The sequence below is a fragment of the Atractosteus spatula genome, chromosome 14 (genome assembly GCF_055471065.1).
Source record: "Atractosteus spatula isolate fAtrSpa1 chromosome 14, fAtrSpa1.hap1, whole genome shotgun sequence".
Classification (NCBI taxonomy): domain Eukaryota; kingdom Metazoa; phylum Chordata; class Actinopteri; order Semionotiformes; family Lepisosteidae; genus Atractosteus; species Atractosteus spatula.
In genome coordinates, this window is record NC_142719.1 from 6,265,856 (window position 1) to 6,289,172 (window position 23,317).

The 23,317-nt window shown below is 38.3% G+C and overlaps 1 protein-coding gene across 2 annotated transcripts in view; it reads left to right on the forward strand.

Moving 5' to 3' along the window:
• Window positions 1-23,317, forward strand: part of ptprub (protein tyrosine phosphatase receptor type Ub) — a 219,493-nt gene that overhangs the window by 94,704 nt on the left and 101,472 nt on the right. For both annotated transcript variants that reach the window (XM_088932703.1, XM_088932704.1), the window contains exon 3: window positions 21,111-21,382. In XM_088932703.1, coding sequence (XP_088788829.1) covers window positions 21,111-21,382 — 272 coding nt within the window. The remainder of the gene's footprint in view (window positions 1-21,110; window positions 21,383-23,317) is intronic.

A 23,317-nucleotide genomic window follows, 5' to 3' on the forward strand; every position in this document is an offset into this window, starting at 1 on the left:
GACCTCCTGGGCTGTGCTGTCACAGGCTGTCATGGCTGTTGTTGTCTGCAATGTGAAGGATGTGGAGAAAGGAAGGAGTACTAGTATTCCCCTCCAGCCTGTACCAGTGGGGACTCTTATAGCGATATGATTAAGACTGGACAACATTTCCTGCTGCTTGTTGTGTCAAGTGGCAGATTCTCAGTGGCATTTAGTTGCTAACAGGAGAAGGTGAAGCTCTGAGAATGAAATACCCACAAGCAGACAGTACTTAATATTTCTGTTATCCTAGGCTCATTTGTTGTAGCCTATTTATGATGACCATACATCATCATTGCTTACAATGTTAGTAAGCATATGTGCAATAGGCACACACAGATGTAAAATACCGTGTGAAGGTATAAACTGGAAAATCAGGAAACTCCAGTAGCAAAAGAAATCAAGTTATTTTGAGACCTCTGAATATTGTTTTAACAGCATTTGATTTCTGACATGTTAATTCACTTTATTGACTACTGCTATGATATATGAAATGAATGGTAATTTATTGTACTAATAAATTATTGAACTCCTTTTTGACTGATACGGGGATCTAAAATTTGTCTGTGTGTATGCATTACTTATGTGGTCAAGATCTGTTTTACTGAGCTATGTTAAAGGACCTTTCAAATACAATTTTAAAAAAGATGGAATGTTCAGCTCAAGATTAGATAACTCATTAAAGATCTCATGCATGGTTATTACTGCATTAATGTATTATAGACATGTTTGACAATATGCTAGGTATTAAGTGAACACATTAACTACACGTGAGTTCTACATTAATCTTCAGCATATATAGACTTACCTTTGATAAGCAGGTTTTGCAAATTTTAAGGTTCTTTGTGACTCGCATACTTTCACAACTTGATGCCAATGTGCTGCATAGTCATCCTGTTGCTTCATGTGTTTCAGTTGTTTTTTATAAGCTTCAGTAACACCTGCCCAGTCTGGGAAAGCTGTACCTTCTGTATTCTCCTTCCTCCTCTATATCCATACACAAATTTGCTATATTGTTGTCAAGGTCACCCTCACACAGGCTGTCAGGAGATGAGCCCACCTAATTAAGACAGAGTAGCTACTGCTAAATTTTGATTGACAGCTAATCATAGGTAAATGAAAAACTCAGAAATCCAAATACTCAGGACCCAAATGTTGCTTAGGCTGCAGGCGGGAATAGGATGGATGTTCCGTCTGGTAAGATACACACAGTTGCACGCGGCTAGCAGTCTACAGTCTTATTTAAACTGGAACCTTTTATAGAACAAACTTCTGTGCTTGAAAAATCATCGTAGTCACTTGCATTTACTTGCCACCAACAGTTGTTTGCCATTTAAAATGCTGATCTGTGAGAACATCAACTCCATGAGCATCTAGTAGAAACTCTTTTCACCTAAAGATGCCAATTAGGTTAAAAATGAATTCCACAACATTTCTAATGGCATGGAATTGTGAGGGTCCCTGTTAGCGGATCAGGGGTCTCGACGTGAAGGACAGAAGTATTGGCAGGGTGCTTTAAGATATCAGTCATCAGAGAGAATCTACTCGTTAACGTTCAGGAAGAGAGTAATATTGAAATGGGCTCATAAGAATAGTTTTGCCTCTCAGTTTGTCTTCCTACCTCCCCAACCCAAGTAAGAGATTGTATGATTTGTCTGTGTAATTTTTGTCTTGTGTTTTACTGCCTTTCTGTCAGTTGCTTTTGCGGTTTGAGCTAGTCTAAACGTCTTCTGATGGTTTCTGTGAATTAATTTTGTTTTGGAATTGGTGACAACATTGTTGTTTGTCCCCTCTCTGCATGATGGTTTTTGAAACTTTGTTTCCTTGGATAATGTAATCTAAAATTAATTGCTAAATTACTGTAGAGACCTTCAGATTTAAAGGGTAGCTGAAGTGGGTGCTGTACTGTACAGTCTTCCTTGCCAAAGGTTCTAATAATCTGAAACTAATAATTAGGGCCTGTTACTGTGGCCAGGCAGTGAATATTCTACTGTGCATGCTGTTTATTTGCTTATAAAAAAACAGCACCTTAGTTCTGACTTTATGGATTTCATCTGTATGCAATGAGATTCAGAGTGAAACAATGAATTGAGGGCTTTACAACAACTCTCCTTATTACTGCAGTGTTTAGGAAGGACAAGAGGGAATACACAACAATATCTATGGAAAACACACCCCAGCTTCAGCACAATCACTCGATGCTTTTTTAGTTTGACTTTGAAATAACACTTGATATCCAGACAGGAGACGCTGGAGATACAAAATATATTTAAATTGTATTTATAGCCATGTTTTGAAGGTGAAAAAGTAAGTTTACAATACCATGATTGTTTCAGAGTTCTCTTATTATGATGTCGTTGTATTTTTGTTTTTCTCAAAAACACATTTATAGTGCTGTAAACAAACTGATCTTGTCACTGACACATGAGAAGATCAAGAGCTCTTGCTTTTGTTTGTGGAGTACAGATGCCTCATGTGGAAACCTGGAAAGAGACCCCAGTAATCTATTACCTTCAAAAGAAATATAATGAATGCAAATTCAGTTTGAAAAGTCAAAACATTCATATACCAATTCAGAGACAGTAGGCATTTCTCGGAAAATGTTTGTTTACACTCGCCTAGGAAACAATTCAAGATTTGCCCAGATCAGGAGTTCCAAAAGCTTCAGAATACATCTCCTACCAAATTTTATTATAGGGGGCTTCTAAAACTGTCAGACAGCAAGTAACGTACTTTGCTGAGTGCCAGAATCTCTTGGCGAGCAAACAGTGATATTTGCACTATAAAAGACCAGAGACAATTGGAATGAACTGCTGTCAGAGTCCTGTGGGATTAACGTTGTGCTTGGCAGTGCCTGTGAGTGTTTAATGTGTGGATTAGTGCTCTCCTGCTGCCCAATTCAAGAGCTCTCTGGCCTCAGAATTGTTCTAAGTGACCTCCTTGCTCATTCACAACTTTCGGTTTCAAACGGGTTGGCTCTGGTTTAATTGTGCCTACAAATCACAACTGTTAACCTAAAGCACATAGCTACACTGCTGGTTGCTTTGAGTCAGAAAATATGACCCACTGTACTACCACGTTGATCCTTAAATTCACTGTATTACAGTAAATACAAGTTAGATTCTCTAATCTCATTGTAATTGTCCTTACAGCACAAGTAGCTGATGCAATAAAAATAATTTAGAGTGTCGTAATGCTTCTCTGTCTTCATCTGCTTTCTTCTTCATACAATCTGGAAGTTGTGTCCAAAGGTATTAGTGCAGATGTCAAAACAGTGCTGACACTCTTGTATTTGCTTTGAAAAGGTCAGAGGCTGTGGTCTCCTGAGCTGGAGGATATCTAATCTAATATGGACAGGCTTTAAAAAAATTGGATTGCTTTTGTATCGTCATTAGTACCCTACTATCTTACCATTTTAAAATCCTACTGAGAATCCTCTGGTGCTCTGGTTTCCTCCCACAGTCCAAAAAGCGTTCTGGTAGGTTAATCACCTTCTGGGAAAATTGCCCCTAGCTGTAAGTGTGTGTCTGTGTGTCTGCACTGCATGGAGTGGCAGATGGGAAGACACCGGAGCTCCTCATGACATTCCATCTGAGTTCACTAAGAATTTCAACCCTGATAAATCTTAAAAAAACAAACCAAAACCTTTATTTCCAGTATTTATTTGGGCTATTCCACGAGCCCTATTCTTTTGCCAGTGGGTTACAGGGTACTGGTGAAATATGAACAGGGTATTCAAGGCTGCACAAAAATAGCTAAGTTTCTAAGAGGAAAAATAAGCACTTGCAGATATTTGTTTAAGAGCCTTGAAGAGTTAAGAAGAATAACTATTTGCAGTTTAGCAGCTGCAGATACATTTCACTTGTTTCACTCCCCTCAGGTAAAAAAAAATGATTAGGGTCTTATCATGATCCATTTTCAGGGGCTAATTTAATGGTCTCGGGGGCTTTCTTAAGATAGGCAAATTGATTCTGAGTCATCTTACTTTTTTAAATGTTCTTTGCCTAACTTTCTGGTAGGAGATAATCAGACTCAAACTTCTGAACAGCCTCACCTCGTGTAACCCAGTTCCCTTCAAATGAAGCTGAATACTGCTGGCAGTTTTCTAATGTTGCTTGAAGGAAATGAGTGACTGGTTGCTTAGTAGTTTTCTCCTGGCAACGTCTGAATATGCACCATGTCACAGTATTAAAGAAATACCTGTATTACTGTTTTATGTTGCTTGGAGTTTCAATGAATATCCAGAGGTAAGAGGGCATTATCTGCTGTAGAGATGTTGTCTTGAAAAATGTGTTGATAAATGGGGGTTTGCCTGCTATATTACAGTACATTAGTGTAGATGTGTGGCCATACTTATGAAGGAGTTTTGTGAGCTTATAGTAGTCAGCATATTATAAGTGTGGTAGGGATTGAGAGTGTGTTATTTGTACATTTAAGTGGATTGGTACTGTATGCATGTATTGTTTCATGAGTATGTGTTGTAATTATCCATTAAAAGAGTATTTCAGATGAACACCTCTTGCTATTCTTCAGAGTTTTCAAAGAAGTGTAAGGATGTCTGTATTTTCTTTGTATATGATATTTTTTCATGGTAAATGGTAACCTGAAAAAAAAAGAAGGACAAAGAAAATATCAATTTCTAGGAGCCTTTATTTTCACTGGCTACTGCCTACTCCATAATAAAGGAGTTTGTCCGCAGATTTTCCCCTAGGAAAAATCAGGCCTAAAATCAGCAAGTTTCAGTGGTTTCACAACAGCAAACCAGAAGGTCCACTGGGGCCACTTTACTTGCAGAGAAGTACTTGGTTACATCTAGTATCTCTGGAACTGACATGATTCCTTGTTCTCTCTGATGTTGCAATTCAGGCCAGCCAGTGCTTATTGGCCTGTTGTAGACTTGCTTTCGGGGTTTAAATGTCACCTGTGAAACCCCCGACAAGGAGACTCTGAAACAGAGAATGAGAGGAAAAGAGATATAAAAGGCAATAGGCTGGGAAAACTCTGATCAGGGCACAGTAATGGGGAGAAGATGGGGGAAGGAAAGAGTTGGAAAGTGGAAAAAAAATTGAGGGAGTGAGAGATGTACAGGTGCTCTAAGGAGGCTCTCAGCTGGAGTAAGTAAAGGCTTGTCAAGTCTACATTGCACTGCAGGTTGCCTGCTAATGTGCTATTGATTTCTGCAATGGAGAATGCACACCAGTCTCCTGTGTTAGAAACTCTTCAGCTTCAATCTTATCTTTGACACTGCAGTATTTTGTATGAGTGTTGTGAGAGGGAGAGTGTGAGTATAAGGCTTGGTCTGCGTCAGTGTGTCTAAGTGTCTGCGGATTTATGTCTTTGAAAGTCTGTAAGATTGTGCTTGTGTTGCATGTTATTACTGTGCATCGGCGTTTATCTGTCTGAATTTGCATACCTGCTTGAGAAGGGATTTATGTATCCACCTTTTTATGAACTAAAGAGAGCAGGCAAAGCTGTTACTCTGACACTGGCAAACATTGGAAGCACCTGACTAACAGACACTAACCTCAGTAACTCCACAGCATACTGTGGGTACTGAATAATCTTAAATAACTATAAATAACCAATGGAAAAAAATTAAAAACACAAAAGGTTCATTGTTACACATTAGGAAGCCAGATCTACATTGAATTAAAAATCCTTTTCCCTATTTTATGCAGCTGGTGATGCAAGTCAAAGATGAAACTGACTAAAAACCCCTTGCAAAGAGAAAAAGGGAGAAAAAGGTGTTTGCCGGTCAATGAGTCAATTAAACAGCTCTAGGGAATCAAATATCCAACTGCTTAATTCACCTGCACTGAGGGCTCTTGGTGTTAAGAGATGTGGTATATCTTGTACTCACACCTGCTCTTTTCAGGCACAGTGCATTTTCAGTTTAGTTGCAAATTAATTTCAAGCTGAGATGGCGTGTGTAGTACTACACACTCTCTAGGATCCGAAACTTCTGGATGCTTGCAAAGGCAGATTGTAAGTTTGCATCGTGAACCTCAGTCTCCTTGGCACAGTTTCGTCTTTGAATCCTGTGTACACAAGTCCTCTGCTCTGTCTCTCTCCTTTTATTCTTTGCAATCTGTATGGGCTTTGATCTTCTATTAAAATGAAGTCATTGATATTAGTTTTAGAGGTTTTCAATTTCTGGAGCACTCTTCAGTTTTGCTGCTTGTATGCATTGCCTGTAGAGGAATGGAAGGTAATACTGTATATGATTAGTTGCACTTTTTCTATTGAGAGGATTTGCTTTGCTGTATTGCACAGAATTCTCCCAGTTGGGCCATTTTGCTTTGTAAGAATTAAATTCGGCATCAGGAATCCACATAAAAGCCTTACCCATAAATAAAAAAAAACATATCTACAGTAGGATCTTAAAATACGGTACCATTGACTTAATTAATACCCCTAATGTTTTTACATTCACAACATTTACATGTTTTTATTACATATACTGTATATTATTTAGAAAGTATTAGAAACAGTGATTCACAAGATAGGCATAGCTGTATTGTTTCAGCATTTCAAAGTATTTTTCAAAAACCACATTTTGCCACAAAACACTGGATATAAAAACAAAGGGTAGAAGTGAGACATATCTTTGGAGTTTAGTATTCCCATCTTCAAAAATTCTTTCATGAGACCTTTATAAAATCTCTTAAAAGGTTTAGCTTTCTTCCTGTGATGGTGGGATAACTATGTGACTTAAAAAACAGAAGAAAGCACAAAACTCATCAGAAAAAAACAATATTTGGAATAACATTTAAAGGAAAATAAATACTTATTTGCTAACTCCCTATGAAACCCTTACAAAACCTGACTTGAAAGCTGCTGCTGGTGCAAAAAAAAAAAAAAGTCTCTTGGAGATAGTGTGAATTCCCTGGAAATACTACTAAAAATCCAGCCAATCTACAGCAAGGCAGAACGAGTGGCAGTTCTAACAGAGTACGATCAAGGCCAACTCTGACATGAGTGAGAAATAAACTGAGCAATAGAAACATCAGACACGCACAAAGCACTGCTTTCAGAAAGAAAAAAAAAACATCTATTGATCCAAATGTATTCTGTTTCTCCCTTTTTATTATACCTCAACCTCTACGATGTCACAGTGAACAAAACACTGCTGATGGTTTTGGTTATATACTGTATAAAAGCTTTCTTTAAAAGAAAAAAGGGAAAAGAGCACTGACAGATAATGGTGTCTTTGTCCTTGCTATCTCTTTTTCTCTGGCATACATTAGATAGAATCACATGAACCTGAGATATGTGGACCAACATTGTAACACATGGTGTAAATCATGACATTCTGGATCTGTCCTAATCTTATGTATGTTCGTATGTCCTTGGAAGGGTCAGCAGGGAATAGATTTTCCTGCAGGTGATCTTGTAGATGTAAGAAAGCCTTCAGAACAGACTGCTGTTACAGTATATGCAATGCATGTTTCTCTCTTACTCTGTATGCAGGCATAGTGGTGTGATTAGCACTGCAATTCTTTCAATCCAAGATTGATGCTATAAATGTACAATTATCTGAATCAAGCTTTAGCCCTGTATCTGATTCGGACAAATATTTGAGTCCTAGTTTTTACATTTGACTTTCTCTCTATACCAAATTCTTCTGATTTTAGCTTTCTTAATTCAGATCAACTGAGAAATTATTCACAGCTGTAAACATATTCGTGATCCCATCCCCACCTCTTAACTGAAAGCTTGCCTGCCCTTTAAATGCCAATATCCACAACAGTTCCCTTTCCATGGGTGTGGTCACTACTGCTTTTAAAGACTGCATAAATATCTCCGATATTAAAGAAACCATGCTTGGATTCTGATATAGTGATGAACTACAGTCCAGTTTCTAATTTAACATTTCTGTCTAAGGTTTTAGAACGTGTGGTTGCATATCAATTATAGGCTCACATGACAGCTCATGATTTGTTTGAACTATTCCAGTCTGGATATTTCCTCTTATCATTGTACTGAGACTTCTCTTGTCAGGATTGTGAAAGATTTACTTATCGCTGTAAGTATTCTTATGCTCCTTGATCTTAGTGTGGTTTTCAAAACAGTATATCATTCAGTGTTACTCCGGAGCTTGCAAACACACTCTTGGTGCTGTCTTTAATTGGTTCCTCTCATATCTCACTGTCAGGCAGCATTTTGTTTCTCTTGGTCCTTACAAATCTCCTATGGCCCCAGTTAATCATGGTGTGCTGCAGGGTTCAGTCTTGGGTCCAATGCTTTTTGTTGTTTTGGTCAGATGTTTTTCAGGTGATACTCAGAGTTATGTTAGAACCTCCTTCCCCTCTGGTCTCCCACCTCCGTCACTTATCTCTTGTCTGCTTGACATCAAACTCCGATTGATATCAAATTCCCTGAAGGTAAGAAGTGACGAAACAGAACTTTTACTGGTGGGCAGCGAACGTCTGCTGGAAAAGCTGGAGAGCTTCACAGTAATGGTGGATGGCTTCCCCCTTCACGTCAGCTGAACGCAAGAATTGGGAAGTCACCTCCTTAATCCCCTCCTGTCTTTTGAGCTGCATGTGAAAAATTTGATTAAGTCATCTTTTTTTCACCTTAGAAATATTGCCCACATTGGGCAATTTCTATTAAGGCTGCGTAATTGATTCACATGTTTTAACATCAAGGCCTGACTTCAACACATTATTCTATGGTGAGTTGCAATATGTCTAAAACTCTGCAGCTAGGCTACTAACTCACACCAGGCCCTGGCAGCATATCACTCCTAGACTTAGATCTCTTAGTTACCCATAGAGTTACTTTTTTAATGTAAGATCCTGTTATTGACATCTCTGAACTCCTTTATGTTTACATTACTTGCTTTCAGTTGAGGCTGGACCTTTGCTCACTTTACCCAGGACTAAATCTCGGACTTTTGGTGACAGAGCCTTTTCTCTGACTATTCAAGGAATGAATTCCTTCGCTCTTTTCAAATCTAATCTTCAGACTTAAAATTCACCTTTTTACTAGGGCTTATGTCCAGTTGCCCTACAGTTTATTGTGTATGTTCTTGTTAAATTTTCTTTTTCCTTTACTGTTAGTCGCCTTTTCTGAGGTTCACCCACAGAAGAGGCTTCTTCCTTCCAACCCAGTTTTTGACACTTTGTATCCTGATGATGCCAATGTATATTGGAGATCTTTAAATGTTGTCTTGTGTAGTTGTCTATAAAAGCACCTGGTGCTAGAAAAGCACCCATGGTGCCAATTTCCTGTTTTTAGCAGGATTGTATTGTATTTTTTGTCTTTATTTATCACTATGTACAGTGTGCTTGGGCTTGGAAAGGAGTTTCATAAATAAGTTATTTATCATTATTGTCTCAGAGCTACAGGGTACATTAGCTTGTAGCATCTGTCGATGTAGAGTTTGCACATTTTCCCATGTTCTTTTGGGTTTTTGTTTGGCATCTTGCTTTCTTTCACTCCCCTAAAAATAGACACGTTAGCTTTGTTTGGCTCCTCTGAATTGCCCTTTGCAGGTGGAGATTCAACATAAATATATCCTTGGGGCTTATAGCAAAATGGCCTAAATGCATTGTGGCTGATTTGTGGCTATGCTAATGTTCTGATATTAAAATAATTCCAGTATACAGTGTCTCTGAACACTTGCTGTGCACTGAATAAAGAGAACATAAAGAATGGGATGGGAGAACATACAGCTCACAAAGCTTTCATTAAGAAAATGGAAAAATATTCAGGTACAGTATGTGCTATTACAGAAAGTGTTTGGTTCTTTAATATCCTGTGTTAAGGCCTATAAGTATATCTATGAACTGTAGGAATTCATCTTAGCATTTGTGTATTGGTAACAGAAATTTATATTGTGTTTATTGTTCATAGATGCTGTTTGCACAGTCTTGTAATGTTTGCACTGCTTACTCCTTATTCTGTTCACGTAACTGTACTTATCACTAGCCTGGAACATGGTGAATTTCATGGTTGTGGAGATGGAAGTATGATTGAGGGGAGATATGGGGCTTCTCTATATTGATTGTTAATATTGGTAATGTTTTGCAAAAATGAATCCTGGCAGTTTCACGTGCGGCACTTATTTTTCATACCACTTGAACCCCACAGAGGCAAGAAACAAAGCTGGAGTGAACCTGACACTTCCTTTTTAGCTCTTTGGACCAACATACACAAAGGTGGCCTGTCTGAATACAAAGAGCTGCTTAATGGTTGGCGTCACTTTCGCTATGAGAACCATTCTGTAACCTGAATGCTGCCAACCATAATGTTTAGTTAGGTGTGATGCCGATTTTGGATTATCCATTTTTCTGAATTCCAGTGTCTTTTTGTCTGGTTGCTAGGAGAGGAAGCAATTAGTGCATGTGAGGCATTTCAAACTGTGCTCCAGCAAAAGCAATCTAAAATCGCATGGGTTATTGTTTTTTTTTTTGGTGTGTTTTTCTTTCTATTGAAACTCTAAATTACAATACGATGTTTTCAAAAGGAAGCATATTACAAAAAAAGGCCAGCTGTTCACTGCTTTAATAATAAGAAAGAAAGTGGGACGAGGTGCTCATTATTTCACACTATTCCCAGGTCTGCTCAAATTGTAAAGTTTTTGTGAGAGTTCCTCTCTACATTAAAAGGAACTCATTATTCTGTGCCTGTCCTGCAAGAAAAATAAATTTCTTTGAATAATAAAATGTATGTAGCCTTTGTGTGTTTTATTTAAATGCATGTCTTTTACTAGCTCATCTAAATTCAGAGACATATGAGTTAGACGTTTATTCCATATACTGAGAATAACTTTTAAGTATATCATAGTGTCATAGAACTTTTGGAAAGATTCTTCTTCAAAATTAAATCTGGAATAGTGTAGATTTAAACTTGGTACAACCACTATTAAAATTTTCATGGCCTGTATTTTGTTCTAATGTATGTTGAAGATGTACTTTCATTTTTAGCCACTAGATGGCTAAATGTGAGGTCACCTGAGATGGAGAGCCAGGAAGAAAACCAGAGCAAAAATCATTACAGTAAACAGGAGAAAATAAGAGTTTGTGTACTCTATGAGTGTTTTGCTTTTATTTCTGGTCCAAATTCACATAAACGTATTGCATTAGCTTTTGTGTATCAGAATATCATTTTTAAATAAAAATATCATACTCAGTGTGTAAATATACCATATGGGGAAGAAGTATAGAATAGTGCTTAGACCTTTGAACTCGTGAGTTCTTAGAATTCATAACTGACACAGTTCTGTTACACCTTTGAGTAAGGTATAACAGGTATAATTACTCCAGTGTGCCCAGCTGTACAAAGTGGCTTCCAGCATTGCTGGAGTTAATCCATTGCATTTAGTACATACTCTTTGTTTGCCTAATGCTACAGAAACTGAAATAAGCTATGGTCTTATGAGCCTTAAGGCTGGAGGGAGGACTCTTTTCTCTTCACCGAATAAACATTCGCACAAGGAACATTGTGGCTGCAGCCTCTTACAAACATGCTCAAGTAGGGAGCCGCGTCAGCATGCGTAGGCTGCAGAGGAACAAGTAAAGGTTTATTCTATGCTGAAAAGAGAAGAAAGGAAACGCAACGTTTTGGCTGCGAAGCCTTCTTCGGGTGTGAAGAAGAAGGCTCACAGCCAAAACGTTTCTTTTCTTCTCTTTTCAACTTGCAATAAACTTTTACTTGTTCTCTTACAAACATTATCAACATTAATTGAATATTTCTTTTGTTAAGCCATTATTAGTTGGCATGTAGAAGTGAAAAGAGAAGGCATCTGAAATAAACACATCAGCAGACTGGTTTTAGCCCAGCTGGCTGTATCAGTATCAACACCAGTACAAGAATTTGCATAAATAGGTTGTACAGTGCGTTGGAGCTACTGCTGGATGCTTGCTACTGACTCAATGTTAAAGCATAATGTGTGCACAGTGTGTGATGAATGCACTATGCATGATCAGTATAGTCATTGACTAAAAACGTGCATGCTTATCATATTGCAGGTACAGTATATGACTGGCTAACCTTTAGAACAGGTCAGGTCTTGGCCCTGTGTGCACAACAGCATGGCCGTTGTGCACACAGGATTTCCTGTTGGGTCAGGTTTTCTGCTGATGGAAGAAGAATAAGAAATTCTTGAATTCTACAATTATTGATATTTTGAGGGACATCACTTTATATATATATATTCAGTATAATCGACATTTATTCATACTAATAAATTTGATATTCATATCGATGATATAGGGCAACAAATGTCTAAAAACAGAAAGCCAGATTGGATAATATAAGCTTTTTGCTTAAAACAAATAAAAATGTTATACAGCCATCTTAACAGCATTGCACATAGAAAAGTCTTATTATAAATGAAGTTCAGAAAACACAAGGGTCACATTTATTGACAGCTCTTTAGTTAGTATGACTAAATGTCTCCTGTAGTGTGCTATGAGGTTCAGGCACTGGAAATTTATTATCATTCCGTCATGTAGAATTGCTCTAGTTCCTATTGAATTGCCATTTTGAATCAGAATCCAATGTGTTCAATCAAAAATTGTGATGGCCAGTCAAGAAAATGTATTTTATGTCCTGTTAACCTTAGTCATTTAGATGTATGCTTTTAATCATTGTCATACTGAAAATGTCCAACTTGAGCTTCTTGCCAGAAAAAAACAGGTATGTGGCCAAAATGTACTGGTACTTGTTGGAGTTCATGAGTTCCTTTGAAGCCTGAAACATAGAAACACAGCAATATCATCCTGCAACTCACTACTGGCAGCCCACTGAAGCTCAGCAGGTGTGAGCCTGGTCAGTACCTGGATGGGAGACCTCCTGGGAAAAAGGTTGCTGCTGGAAGAGGTGTTAATGGGGCCAGCAGTGTCTGTGTGGGTCCTCATGCCCCAGTATAGTGATGGGGACACTATACTGTAAAAAGGTGCCGTCCTTGGATGAGATGTTAAATGGAGGTTCTGACTCTCTGTGGTCATTAAAAATCCCAGGATGTTTCTTGAAAAGAGTAGGGCTGTTACACTGGCTTTGTGGCCAGATTTTTCATTGGACTTTTTCAAGCAGGGCCTCCTAATAATCTGAATCTACAAATCTATAAATTATCTTCATCAGTCTGTTCTCCTCCCCACTGATAGCTGATGTGTGGTGAGTGTTCTGGCATCGCATCATCCAGGTGGGGCTGCACAGTGGTGGTGGTGGAGGGGAGTCCCCATTACTGTAAAGCGCTTTGAGTGGAGCGTCCAGAAAAGCACTATAAAGTGTCAAAAGTTATTATTCTAGACTCCCCCACACTATTTCATAGTGTGCATGAGTATTTTCTCAGCATGAGCTTTATCTTCTTTAAGCCAAACATAATGCTGACAAACATGACTGAAAAGCCATGTTTTCAATTTCATTTGACCATTGTTGACAGTGTCTGACATTGTTTCAGTTATGAATCAGATTTGATCCTCTTGTTTTCTGGAATCTAGTTATTTATGACAAATAAGGCTTTGCTTTGTGCAGTGTAATTATGATTACATTATAATATTAGAATTTTAATATATTTCTACGTATGTATGTACTGTATGCTCAGTTCCTGTTGAAAATAATAACGGGTTTATACAAAATAAGAAGGTTATACTCCACGCATAATTCACCCTCTCACAGAATTCAGGGATGCTAGTTCATGGGTTGCTGCTCGGTAGTGTATTAGTTTGAATTTTTGAAATTGAATGACTTGCTTGGAAGATTGGAAATACCAGGGATCATCACCAGTGCATACAAAAGGACTAAAATTATTTTCACCCCTCATTGACTGTAATATGTTAATGACCCATACTAGAACGGCACAATTTATGCTAATGCAAGTCATGTGACAAAGAAATGGCCATTTGAAATAATTAGAGCTGTTAAGATATTCCAGTGAGAAAGCCTTTCCAGTTATAAACCTGTGGCACAAACCTCGGGACCCTCTATAAACAGTGGATTCAGTCTTAAACCTAACTCACAAGTGGGAAGATACTCTCACTGGTGTCCATTTCCTGCATTGCTGTACCGTAATACAGTGTGGTAATTCATTCTAACAGCAACCCTTGTCTTGAATTTGACTACTGCTTGTTTTGTTGTAAATAAAAAAGTAATGTTGTTATGTGAGAACTACAGTAAATGGTTTTATCTAACCACAATAGTTTGAAGCGGTTTAAAGTATGTATCACCTGGACTATATAATTGCGGATAAAAAAAACAGAGACCTTTCAGTTATTTGCATATAATTATATCGCAGTCTTCACAGTAGGATCATGCATGTGTACTGTTCCACGAAACTGAACAGCACTGGAAACTCTTTCTTTGCTCAGTGGGACAGACGGTAACAAAGAAGTACCGCTTGAGCCCATACTCGTGTACAGTACATTGCTGGATAGGGGCTCAGCATGAGAAAACAAAGATTTTCAGATCACAGAATCTCAAACAGTTTTAGAAATACTAACCAATGTAAACAGCGTCCAATACGCTTTAGACCTGGTTCTCCAAAGCAACATTTTGTGAGGGGAGCCATTTTTAAGTACTCTGTCTAATGTGGTCAATTAAGCCAATTTATAAACTTCAGTACCTTTTTGAGTACCTTAATGTTTAAATATGTGCATGTCTTGATGGTTTTCTGCAGATTAAATAGTTTATTAATTTTCTTGCATTTCAGTTTAATTAATTGAAAAATCAGATACTTGGTTTATATGCTGTTTGTTCCTCCAGTATTTCTGATCAAATCTACATGTATAGAGTATTTAATTCTCAGGTTGTATTTGCCTTTTGGCCTTTGTTTCCATTTTTGTTAATTTATTAAAGCTAAAGCCCTGTAGAATATCTGTCTAAACAGAAAGTTAAGATTTTTTCCATATGACTAGTATACAAATTGTGCCCCACATGTGTTGTGATGAAAAGACTGTTCAATGGGGAGTTGTGGGCAGTTTGCTATCAGTACTGTCTTTTTTAGTTACTCTGCTCTTGAATAAAAAGTCACTGCCTCTTTCTGAAAATATGTGTCTGTAGGGGATTTGTCTGCTGTGTTTCAAGCTTGGCTGAACAAAGAAACAAAGTATCTCTGTAATTGTGTGAATTCTGTGGCATATTTCCTTGACAAATACTCCCAGCAATAAATATTTAAGGTAGCTGAATTGACCTTAGGCTTCTCTGTGTCACCTGTGTTTGAACGTAGCAGTCAAAACATATATAGAAAATTTGTATTGCAGGGAAAAAATGTAGGGGCTTTCTACTTTCTGGATGAAGACTTAAGCAAGACAAACATGTACTCATACTTCGGAGTTCCCTTGCAATGCCAAACACTGTCCAAAGCGTTGAGAAATGTGTTATAGCTAAGGTTTGCATGATAAGGTATTTGATTATTGTCTTTCTTTTCTCAGTTTACTTCTCACTGCTGTTATCATGGTGCCATTGTCCTCTGAAAGAACACCAAAAAACAACACTTTTACATGTTATTTCTTCACTATAAAACCTAAAAATCTTATCTTGCCGACTGTGTCGTTGGCAGGACAGCTGTGTTCAGTTAATCAGATAATCGTATTTTGCTATTTTTAGAAACTCCGTAATGTAAGATCTTTCCCCTTTGAGCTAAATTAGTCACAACAGAATTTCATAGATGAATATCTTTTTTTCTTTTGTGAGAAAATACAATGGGAACAGGGGGAAAAGTAACATTTCTGTCAGGTTCTGGAGCAAGAGAGAATAATTATCTAACAATGGCCTTTTCTTTTTCATTGTGGAAGGCAGCTGATCTTTCCCTTAATTCTTCAAAAGAAAGAAAAATGCAAAATGGGAACTGAAATAATTCAGCAACGTGTTGGAGAGAAGTAAATTTTATGTTTTCTGACATATTTCTTATTATAAAATCAGGTTTTTCTGTTTAGTACTGTATCGTTTTGTTTTTATGCATAACTGTCTCTTCAGGAGAAAGACGTGGGAGGGTTTTGTAAAGAACTTTTGGCAAAGCTCCACTCCTTCAATGTAATGAGTGATTGGCTTCAAGGTTGTAGTCCCTCCAGGCTTGCAAAATACTGTCAAATTGGAGCAATTAGAACTCTCCAAGTCCTGTAAGGAGCTCAGCTATTCCCCTCATGTCTGTGGAGTTGTTCTGTTCTTGTCAAAGAGAGCAAGACTGACAGCCAGTATGTAGCCACTATGCTCAAAGATAGTCTGGAATTAAGGTGATGCTTCTAGTGGGATGGAGATATTTATCTGAAATAATCACCTTATCCAGAAGGAAAATAAAAAATGTTGGTTAGTAACAGTAATTCTTTTTCTTTCTTCTTTCTGTCAATCAATGCCACTGACTGAGTGGTTGATACTCCGCTGAAGTGCTTTGATTTAGCCTGCATAAAAGTAGTATCATATATTGGTGTTTATTCGGGGGCTGATTGATAGAAGTTGAAATATTGCTGGTGGGTATGGAGAGCTCAGTTTCTACTGTTCTCTTCTGTGCAATAACTGTAGTCAGACGTAAGTGTCAAAAGACAAACTACCTAGATCTACCTGTTTTGTTTTAAATGGAATTTAAAATCACTGACTGTGTGCCCCCTGTTGTACCCAATACACATGTGCTCCTTTCACTTAAGTGAGCAGGAGGATCAGAAAGAACAGGGCTTCAATGAGAGATGGTGGATAAGACACGGCCTCCCTGAGAATACCAGGTGTGGTGCAGGAGCTGTTGTTGTGTGATGAATTGAGGACCCCCTAGCAATGCTAGAACAATCTGACATGTCTACCAGGCAATTGGAGCTATGGGTGGCAGGAGACACACTAGTGATTTGAACCAGGGTTCTCTGGGATCATCTTGTATTAATGCTGTTATGACCCTTAAAATTCAGAGTCATGCAAATTGACTGACTCACAACAGTGAGGTTTAGGGATGCAATCAGACGTGCTAATTAGGAACGTTTTTCACGAAAGCATCCAGAACTATTCTTTGCTGAGGATCAGGCACATCCTCCTGAGTGATTTTAGAAAGAAATGGTACAAATTATCATTGTCTTAGGAACATTGAGATCAATAAGGAACTTTGTGGCTTTGAGTTTCAATAAAACACCTGTGTCTCTAGCCTCAAACAATCAGAAGGTCAGCATTACTTATATTATATCTTGTATATGGCAAGCAGTTTAATGTTAATATTTTTTATTGTTGTTAACTTCAGAGGGCTTGTGACTACAGCTCAGAATCCCATTAGAAAGCAGTAAGAATTTATTAAATGCAAAATAAATTAATAAAAGACAGAAAAAGAAACAATGTACTAGTTGAGCATTTATTGCTGCCTTACTCCCCAGTTGAAAGTTTGCATCATACATACAGAAGATGTATATGTTTGCTAAATTAAAAATCCAGCGTAAATGTTTTCAGTGAAAGTTCTGTGTATTTTCACATTTGGGACTGGAGGGATTCGGTGACCTGACTTGTTATTTATTTCATCAAAGCCACTGACATCTGCAGCAGTGAAGCTTAGCAGATTACTTTTTTCTTTGTTGTTCTGCTTTTTTAATAGAAAAACTGCAAATATCAAAGAGGTAGCATCCTTCTCATTTTCCAGCAGGGTCTCGTTTCATGTTCAGACAAAATGCTCTTAAAGTTCTTGGCAGCACCTGTTCTGCCAGCTCTGATCTCTTTGCACTGAGCCCTGTACAAAGTCAAATGAGTACACTGCTCTGGCTATCAGCTTCCCTCTTCTCCCTGCCTTTCCAGAATCTGATGCTTCACAACATCGAAGAGCCAGGCTGATATGATTAAAATCACAGTGTTTCTGAATGCTTCACCTGGAGCTATAAATAAAGGGTACAGGCAGAGATACCGCCTGGCAGGTATTTCACATCAATAAGAAACATCTAATGAGTGTAAAGTTGGCTACTTCTTTTTTTTCTTTTCACCTTAAACATCTGCCCCATGCATTTTGAGGTTGTTACAGTTGTGTGATATCATCTCTGCAGCACAGGTAATTCATTAAAACTAGTGTTAAGACAGTTAGTGGAAGGAACTGGAAGAGCAAAGACCAATTATCCAAACGGATAGTATTTCCCTAATATGCTACAAAAACACTGAACACAGTACACTACTTTATGTTCTGCAGTTTTCAATCAGAATGCACTAAAGTTCCTGTTCCAGGCTTCAATCCCAGACATGGGGCCTCCTGAATGGCTCAATCTGTAAAAAATCATGTCAAAAGATGTTCTTGTATGTGAAAGTTAAGAAGGAGCACGTTCTCAAGCCCTCCTTCTCACCTATACAGGAGACATTCCTCGAAAGACAAATTTTTAACTTTAAGCCATTCTAAATTGGGATAAATTAGTACATTGCCCCGATACAATGTATATGAATGCTATATACAGTATATATAAAAATATATTTTTGGGCTGTTACTGCAAGTGTATTAAAGCTTGCTCATTAAATGTTTCATGTGAGTTGAAGGAGGAAGTGATTACAGTGATACAGTACATTGGACAAAGACATTCTCCACTTCACACTTTATCCTGTGTATCCAAATAAGAACATAAGAAAGGTTACAAACAAGAGGAAGGTGTTCAACCTGAGCAGCTCACTTTGTTCCTAGTGTTCATGAGTGAATTACGTGTGTGATGGAGGCATTGTTTTTAAGAGCTTCATTTTATTTCATCATGATACCAGATGTAATACAAAAAAAAACATTATTGGCAATTTTAGAAAATTTAGAAAAAAAAACATGGATTAGTACAGTTTTTTTCATGTTGCTTTTGGTGCAATCTCATTACTTCCTCTATAGACAGCTACTGTATACAGTATATAATATTCCCATCACAGGCTGACTTTGTTCAGCAAAACAAAGGTATCAACAAATAAATCTAAAGTGCATGATCCACGTTTTACATTGAAACATAGTTGGAGATCAAATGATGCATAGCAACAGCTGCAGCAGCAATCTGTGCTTATGCAGCTGGATTCATCCCAGCCAGTGATCTCAAAGTGCTGGAGAGCAAAGGTTCAGCTGGTACAGCACTCATCCCTGAGGTGCGCTGGACGCAGCAAGAAATACATTTCTGCTTTCATCTGGCTCAGTGCTTCGCCGCAGTGTTGTCTGACCACTGTAAGGTTAGTGTTCATGCTCAAAGCTATCTGCTACAGCAAGTGAACTCTGCTCCACAGTAGCTTGCAATGCTTTCATAAGTCACATTAAAAACATTGTCGCAAAAGCAGTGTTACAGTAGGGATCCAAACCAGGAATTAACACACGGAAATGTACCGGATGCCCTTTTTAATATGCATTTTATAATCCTAGTGGAAAAGACCTTGCTATTTGAAAGTTCAAACTCTGGACTCTGCCACTTACTCATTGTGTGTACAGATACTTAACCTCCTCGTGCTCCACTCTTCTGTAACGGGAGGCGTGGGTACAAGTGAGCTCCATATGGAGATGAGGGCACGCTGTCCTATGGAGGTTGTTTAGATTTTGGGCTGAGCTCGCGTTTCAGTGCTGTAATTAATTCCCACCTCTGCCTCTCCTCTCCGGTTTAACCACCCTCTCTGCTACTGTTATTGTCTCAATGATTAATGCAGGGGGACCTACGGGGGCAGGTCATCCCATCTGCACAGATTCTAGATTTCTACATCCTTTTGTGTGTGGACAGCGTGGACCTCGGAATGCCCTTGGTCATCTTAAGAAAGGAAAAATAGGAAGATTATTGAGCCTTCACAATTAAATGTATCCAACAATAAAATGACCTCTCTGTCACCATCAGCAATGACCACATCTCATTTCCAACAGTCCTTTCCAAAGTTTTGATTCATTTTAGATTATCAGACAGAATAAATTAGAAAAGAGGAACATACACATTAATGTTTCAAGTCCAACATTTCTGACTTGCGTGCAGTACAGTATATACCTTTTGTAAAAACTCAACATTAGGACCGCACTAAGACCCCTTACATTGTTTGATTAGAATTCATTACCTCAGATAGCCATTGTAAGATCTCCGATTCATCCCTGTGATTTGCACCTACCAACTGTTAACACTGGACCCTGGATTACCTGACACCCTGAGTTAAAAATTGCAGATTTTTGGCATTTAATGTCCTGTGTAACTATTAGTTATACTACTAAAAAACACAATTGTGCTAATAATAATAATAATAATAATTATTATTATTATTATTATTATTATTATTATTATTCTATTGTTGTTGTTATTTACATCCAGAGTTAGAAAAAATATTTGTACTTTCTTTTGAGCCTGTTAAGATGAAAGTTTGCTTTAATATTTTTCCTAGTTTTCAGCTGGGTGGATCCTTTGGCCTGATTTGCTTAGTTAAGCTATGCCGATAAATTTGGAATGCAGAACATGCTACTTCTCTTTTGAACTTCTCTACATTAATGTTCCCCCAATTCTGCATCTAAGCTTTGAAAATGAACATCTAAACCACATAGTACTCTTACTAAGTCTGCTAAAGATGTTTTCATAAGCCAGGGCTGAAATATGCCAACTGGAAAAGTCTTCAGATATTTAGACTGTAGACAAAGACCTTTCACATTTGACTCCACAAAGACCAACACCCAGACAAAAACAAAATGACACAATCAAACATACAGAACTGAGCTGTTTTTCCTTCAATGTACGTGACGATTCTCAATCTCAGTGAACCATTTGCCTATTGTGTTTTTTGACAAGGAAGGTTTAAGGAGTATTGACTGCTCATTATACTCACCCTCTCTGTAATTTACAGAAAGAAAACACTGCTACCTCTGAAGACTTCTTGGATAGGCGCCTGTTTGTTTTGTTTGTACTGATTAAGCCATTCTTGAAGCTATACTTCGGGACCCAATTAACCCTGGCCACGATCTGTTTTCACCCCTGGGTTCTGGTAGGAGGTATCGCAGTATCAGAACACTGACAAACAGATTCACAAACAGTTTCTTCCCCCAAGCAGTCCGCATCTTAAACAGCTCAAATTAGCACCTGCACTTTAAGGTCCTGTCTTGGCTGTATTATAATGTCTATTGTCTAATTTTTGTCCTTGTCTGTTTCTACACCACACTGGCCTAAGTAGCTATTTGACTGGCTTCGGCTTTTACTTGACCCTTATGTTTTGGTTTCTGTTTGCAGGGTCTTATATGATGGTGAACTCTTCCGAGCATGCTGAGGGGCAGCGTGCCCACCTCCTGCTGCAGACGCTGAGTGAGAATGACACGCACTGTGTCCAGTTCAGCTACTTCCTTTACAGCAGGGATGGGCACAGTCCAGGGGACCTGAAGGCATATGTGCGGGTCAATACTGGGCCTCTGGGCAGCCCCGTTTGGAACGTGTCGGGATCCCATGGGAGGCAATGGCACCAGGTGGAGCTGGCAGTGAGCACTTTCTGGCCCAATGAGTACCAGGTAAGACAACCTTTACTGTTCATTCGGAAAGCAGGACCAGTCATTACTACTATCAGTCACAGTGTGCTTCTCAAACCATACAGCTGACAGTCTTGGACACCTTTGACTTGAAACAATCATCGGCAAGTGTAAGGACTTCCAGTCTTACAGTAGCTTCTGCCGCTCACAGTGGTAAAGCAGTAATAAGTAGCTCAGCAGTTAAAATGATGGACTGCACTGTAGAGATGTTGTGTGTTTCTCTATCTCATGTCATAGGGTTGGGCTATAGTGTATTCCAGTAGCTCCAGGTTAGAGTGCTAGGCTACTAATCAGCTCGTTATTAGATTGTTGGAATACAGTATGTCAGTAGCTCGATTTCAGGTACAGAAGCTTCATTGTCAGAACTTTGGTGGGTTTCTTTGTCTTATGGCTGGAGTGCAGGGCTACAGTGTTTTCGGTTGCTTTGTGTCAGAGTGTAGGGCTATTGGCAATAAGTGCTGAAAACAGGCAATGCGCTTTTCTTGAAAAGTTTATGCTTAAAATGTTTATTGAAACATTCTATACCTTCTGCTGCATTCTGCATTGAAGTGTAGTTGTAGGAGACTCTCCTGGCTCACTGCAGCTTTTTTCAAATGCAAAACCAGTGACATTTGCAGGCCACTGCAGGGTGACCTGGTCGTTAATTATGCCCTGTGCTTCGTTTAATTACAATTGATTCCCGTACAATGTGGGCTAGGTCAGTGCTGAAGGGGTTGGACTTTGTGAGGACAGAGTTCATATTTCTCCCAACAATATCCATCCATATAGATTTTCCATTCTTCACGGCTTGACAGCATTTTGCTTTGCAATGTCTCCATCATAGTTCATTTCATTATTGAAAGAGCTGGGCTGAGGTTATTGATCGAGGATGCCTGTTGCTTTTTCTGTCTGGGCCTCAGGTTGTGTTCCATCATACGTTTGGGTGTGTGTCAGAGGAGTCATCCATAAACTCAATTTCTTATTCTCACTACTGCCAATTAAAAGCTGTTGAAATGAGTAGCAAGTATCTACAGTGCTTTTAATTCTCATACTTAATTACTTCCAAGCTGTAATAAAATACCTATGCGTGTAAACATACAGCTTTATGTAAATAGAAAATGAGCATGTGATATTCTTTTTCAGTATTTTTGTTTCCCTGTTGTACTGACACTTGATTTAAATGCACACAACCATACATATGTGACACAGCACAGCTAGGGTTGTCTCTGTCTTTTTTTGCCAGTGCAAGTATTTTTTCTGTGTTGCAGCCTACAAGTGGGGGAAGTAGACAGAAGCACCTCAATGCTCTCTAATCAAAGTCAAACCAGTCCAAATGAGAAGATGCTGAAGCTTTGGGGTCAAAGGTGACAGATCAGAGGTAGTCTGAGTGACAGTTTCGCACCTTTTCCTAACCTCTAGATCAGTACCACTGCCAGCAGGTAGATACACCAGATTGTTTAGTGTCTGTAGAACAGGGAAATGTGTCTCTGGAGTCTTTAATGAAGTCTCCATGAGCTACAACTTTAGCTTTTCCCTTAGAAAAGTTACAAAACTTAAGACTGAAAATGACTGTTAATAGATGGTTTTAATGTTGTTTTTAAGGATTACTTCCTTTTAGTTATACATTTGTTTAGCTTTATATTTGCCTTTCCATATTTATTTACATTGCATCCTTTTTTACAAAAGAAACTTATTCCTGAGAGAGTTCTGGGTTACCATATCAAAATGAGCACTACACACAGTGGTCATTACTATGAAATGTATCTTGAATATGAACTTGCAAATCAATTAAGTATAACTTCCTTTCCTTCTAATAGCATTTCGCATTGCATGAATTCATTTTCACACCCCAGACCGTGTTTGCTTTCCGAAACATTAATGAAGAATAAATATCTGTAACTAAGAGAAGCTGGCATGCGTTCAATTGACCTCAATTTC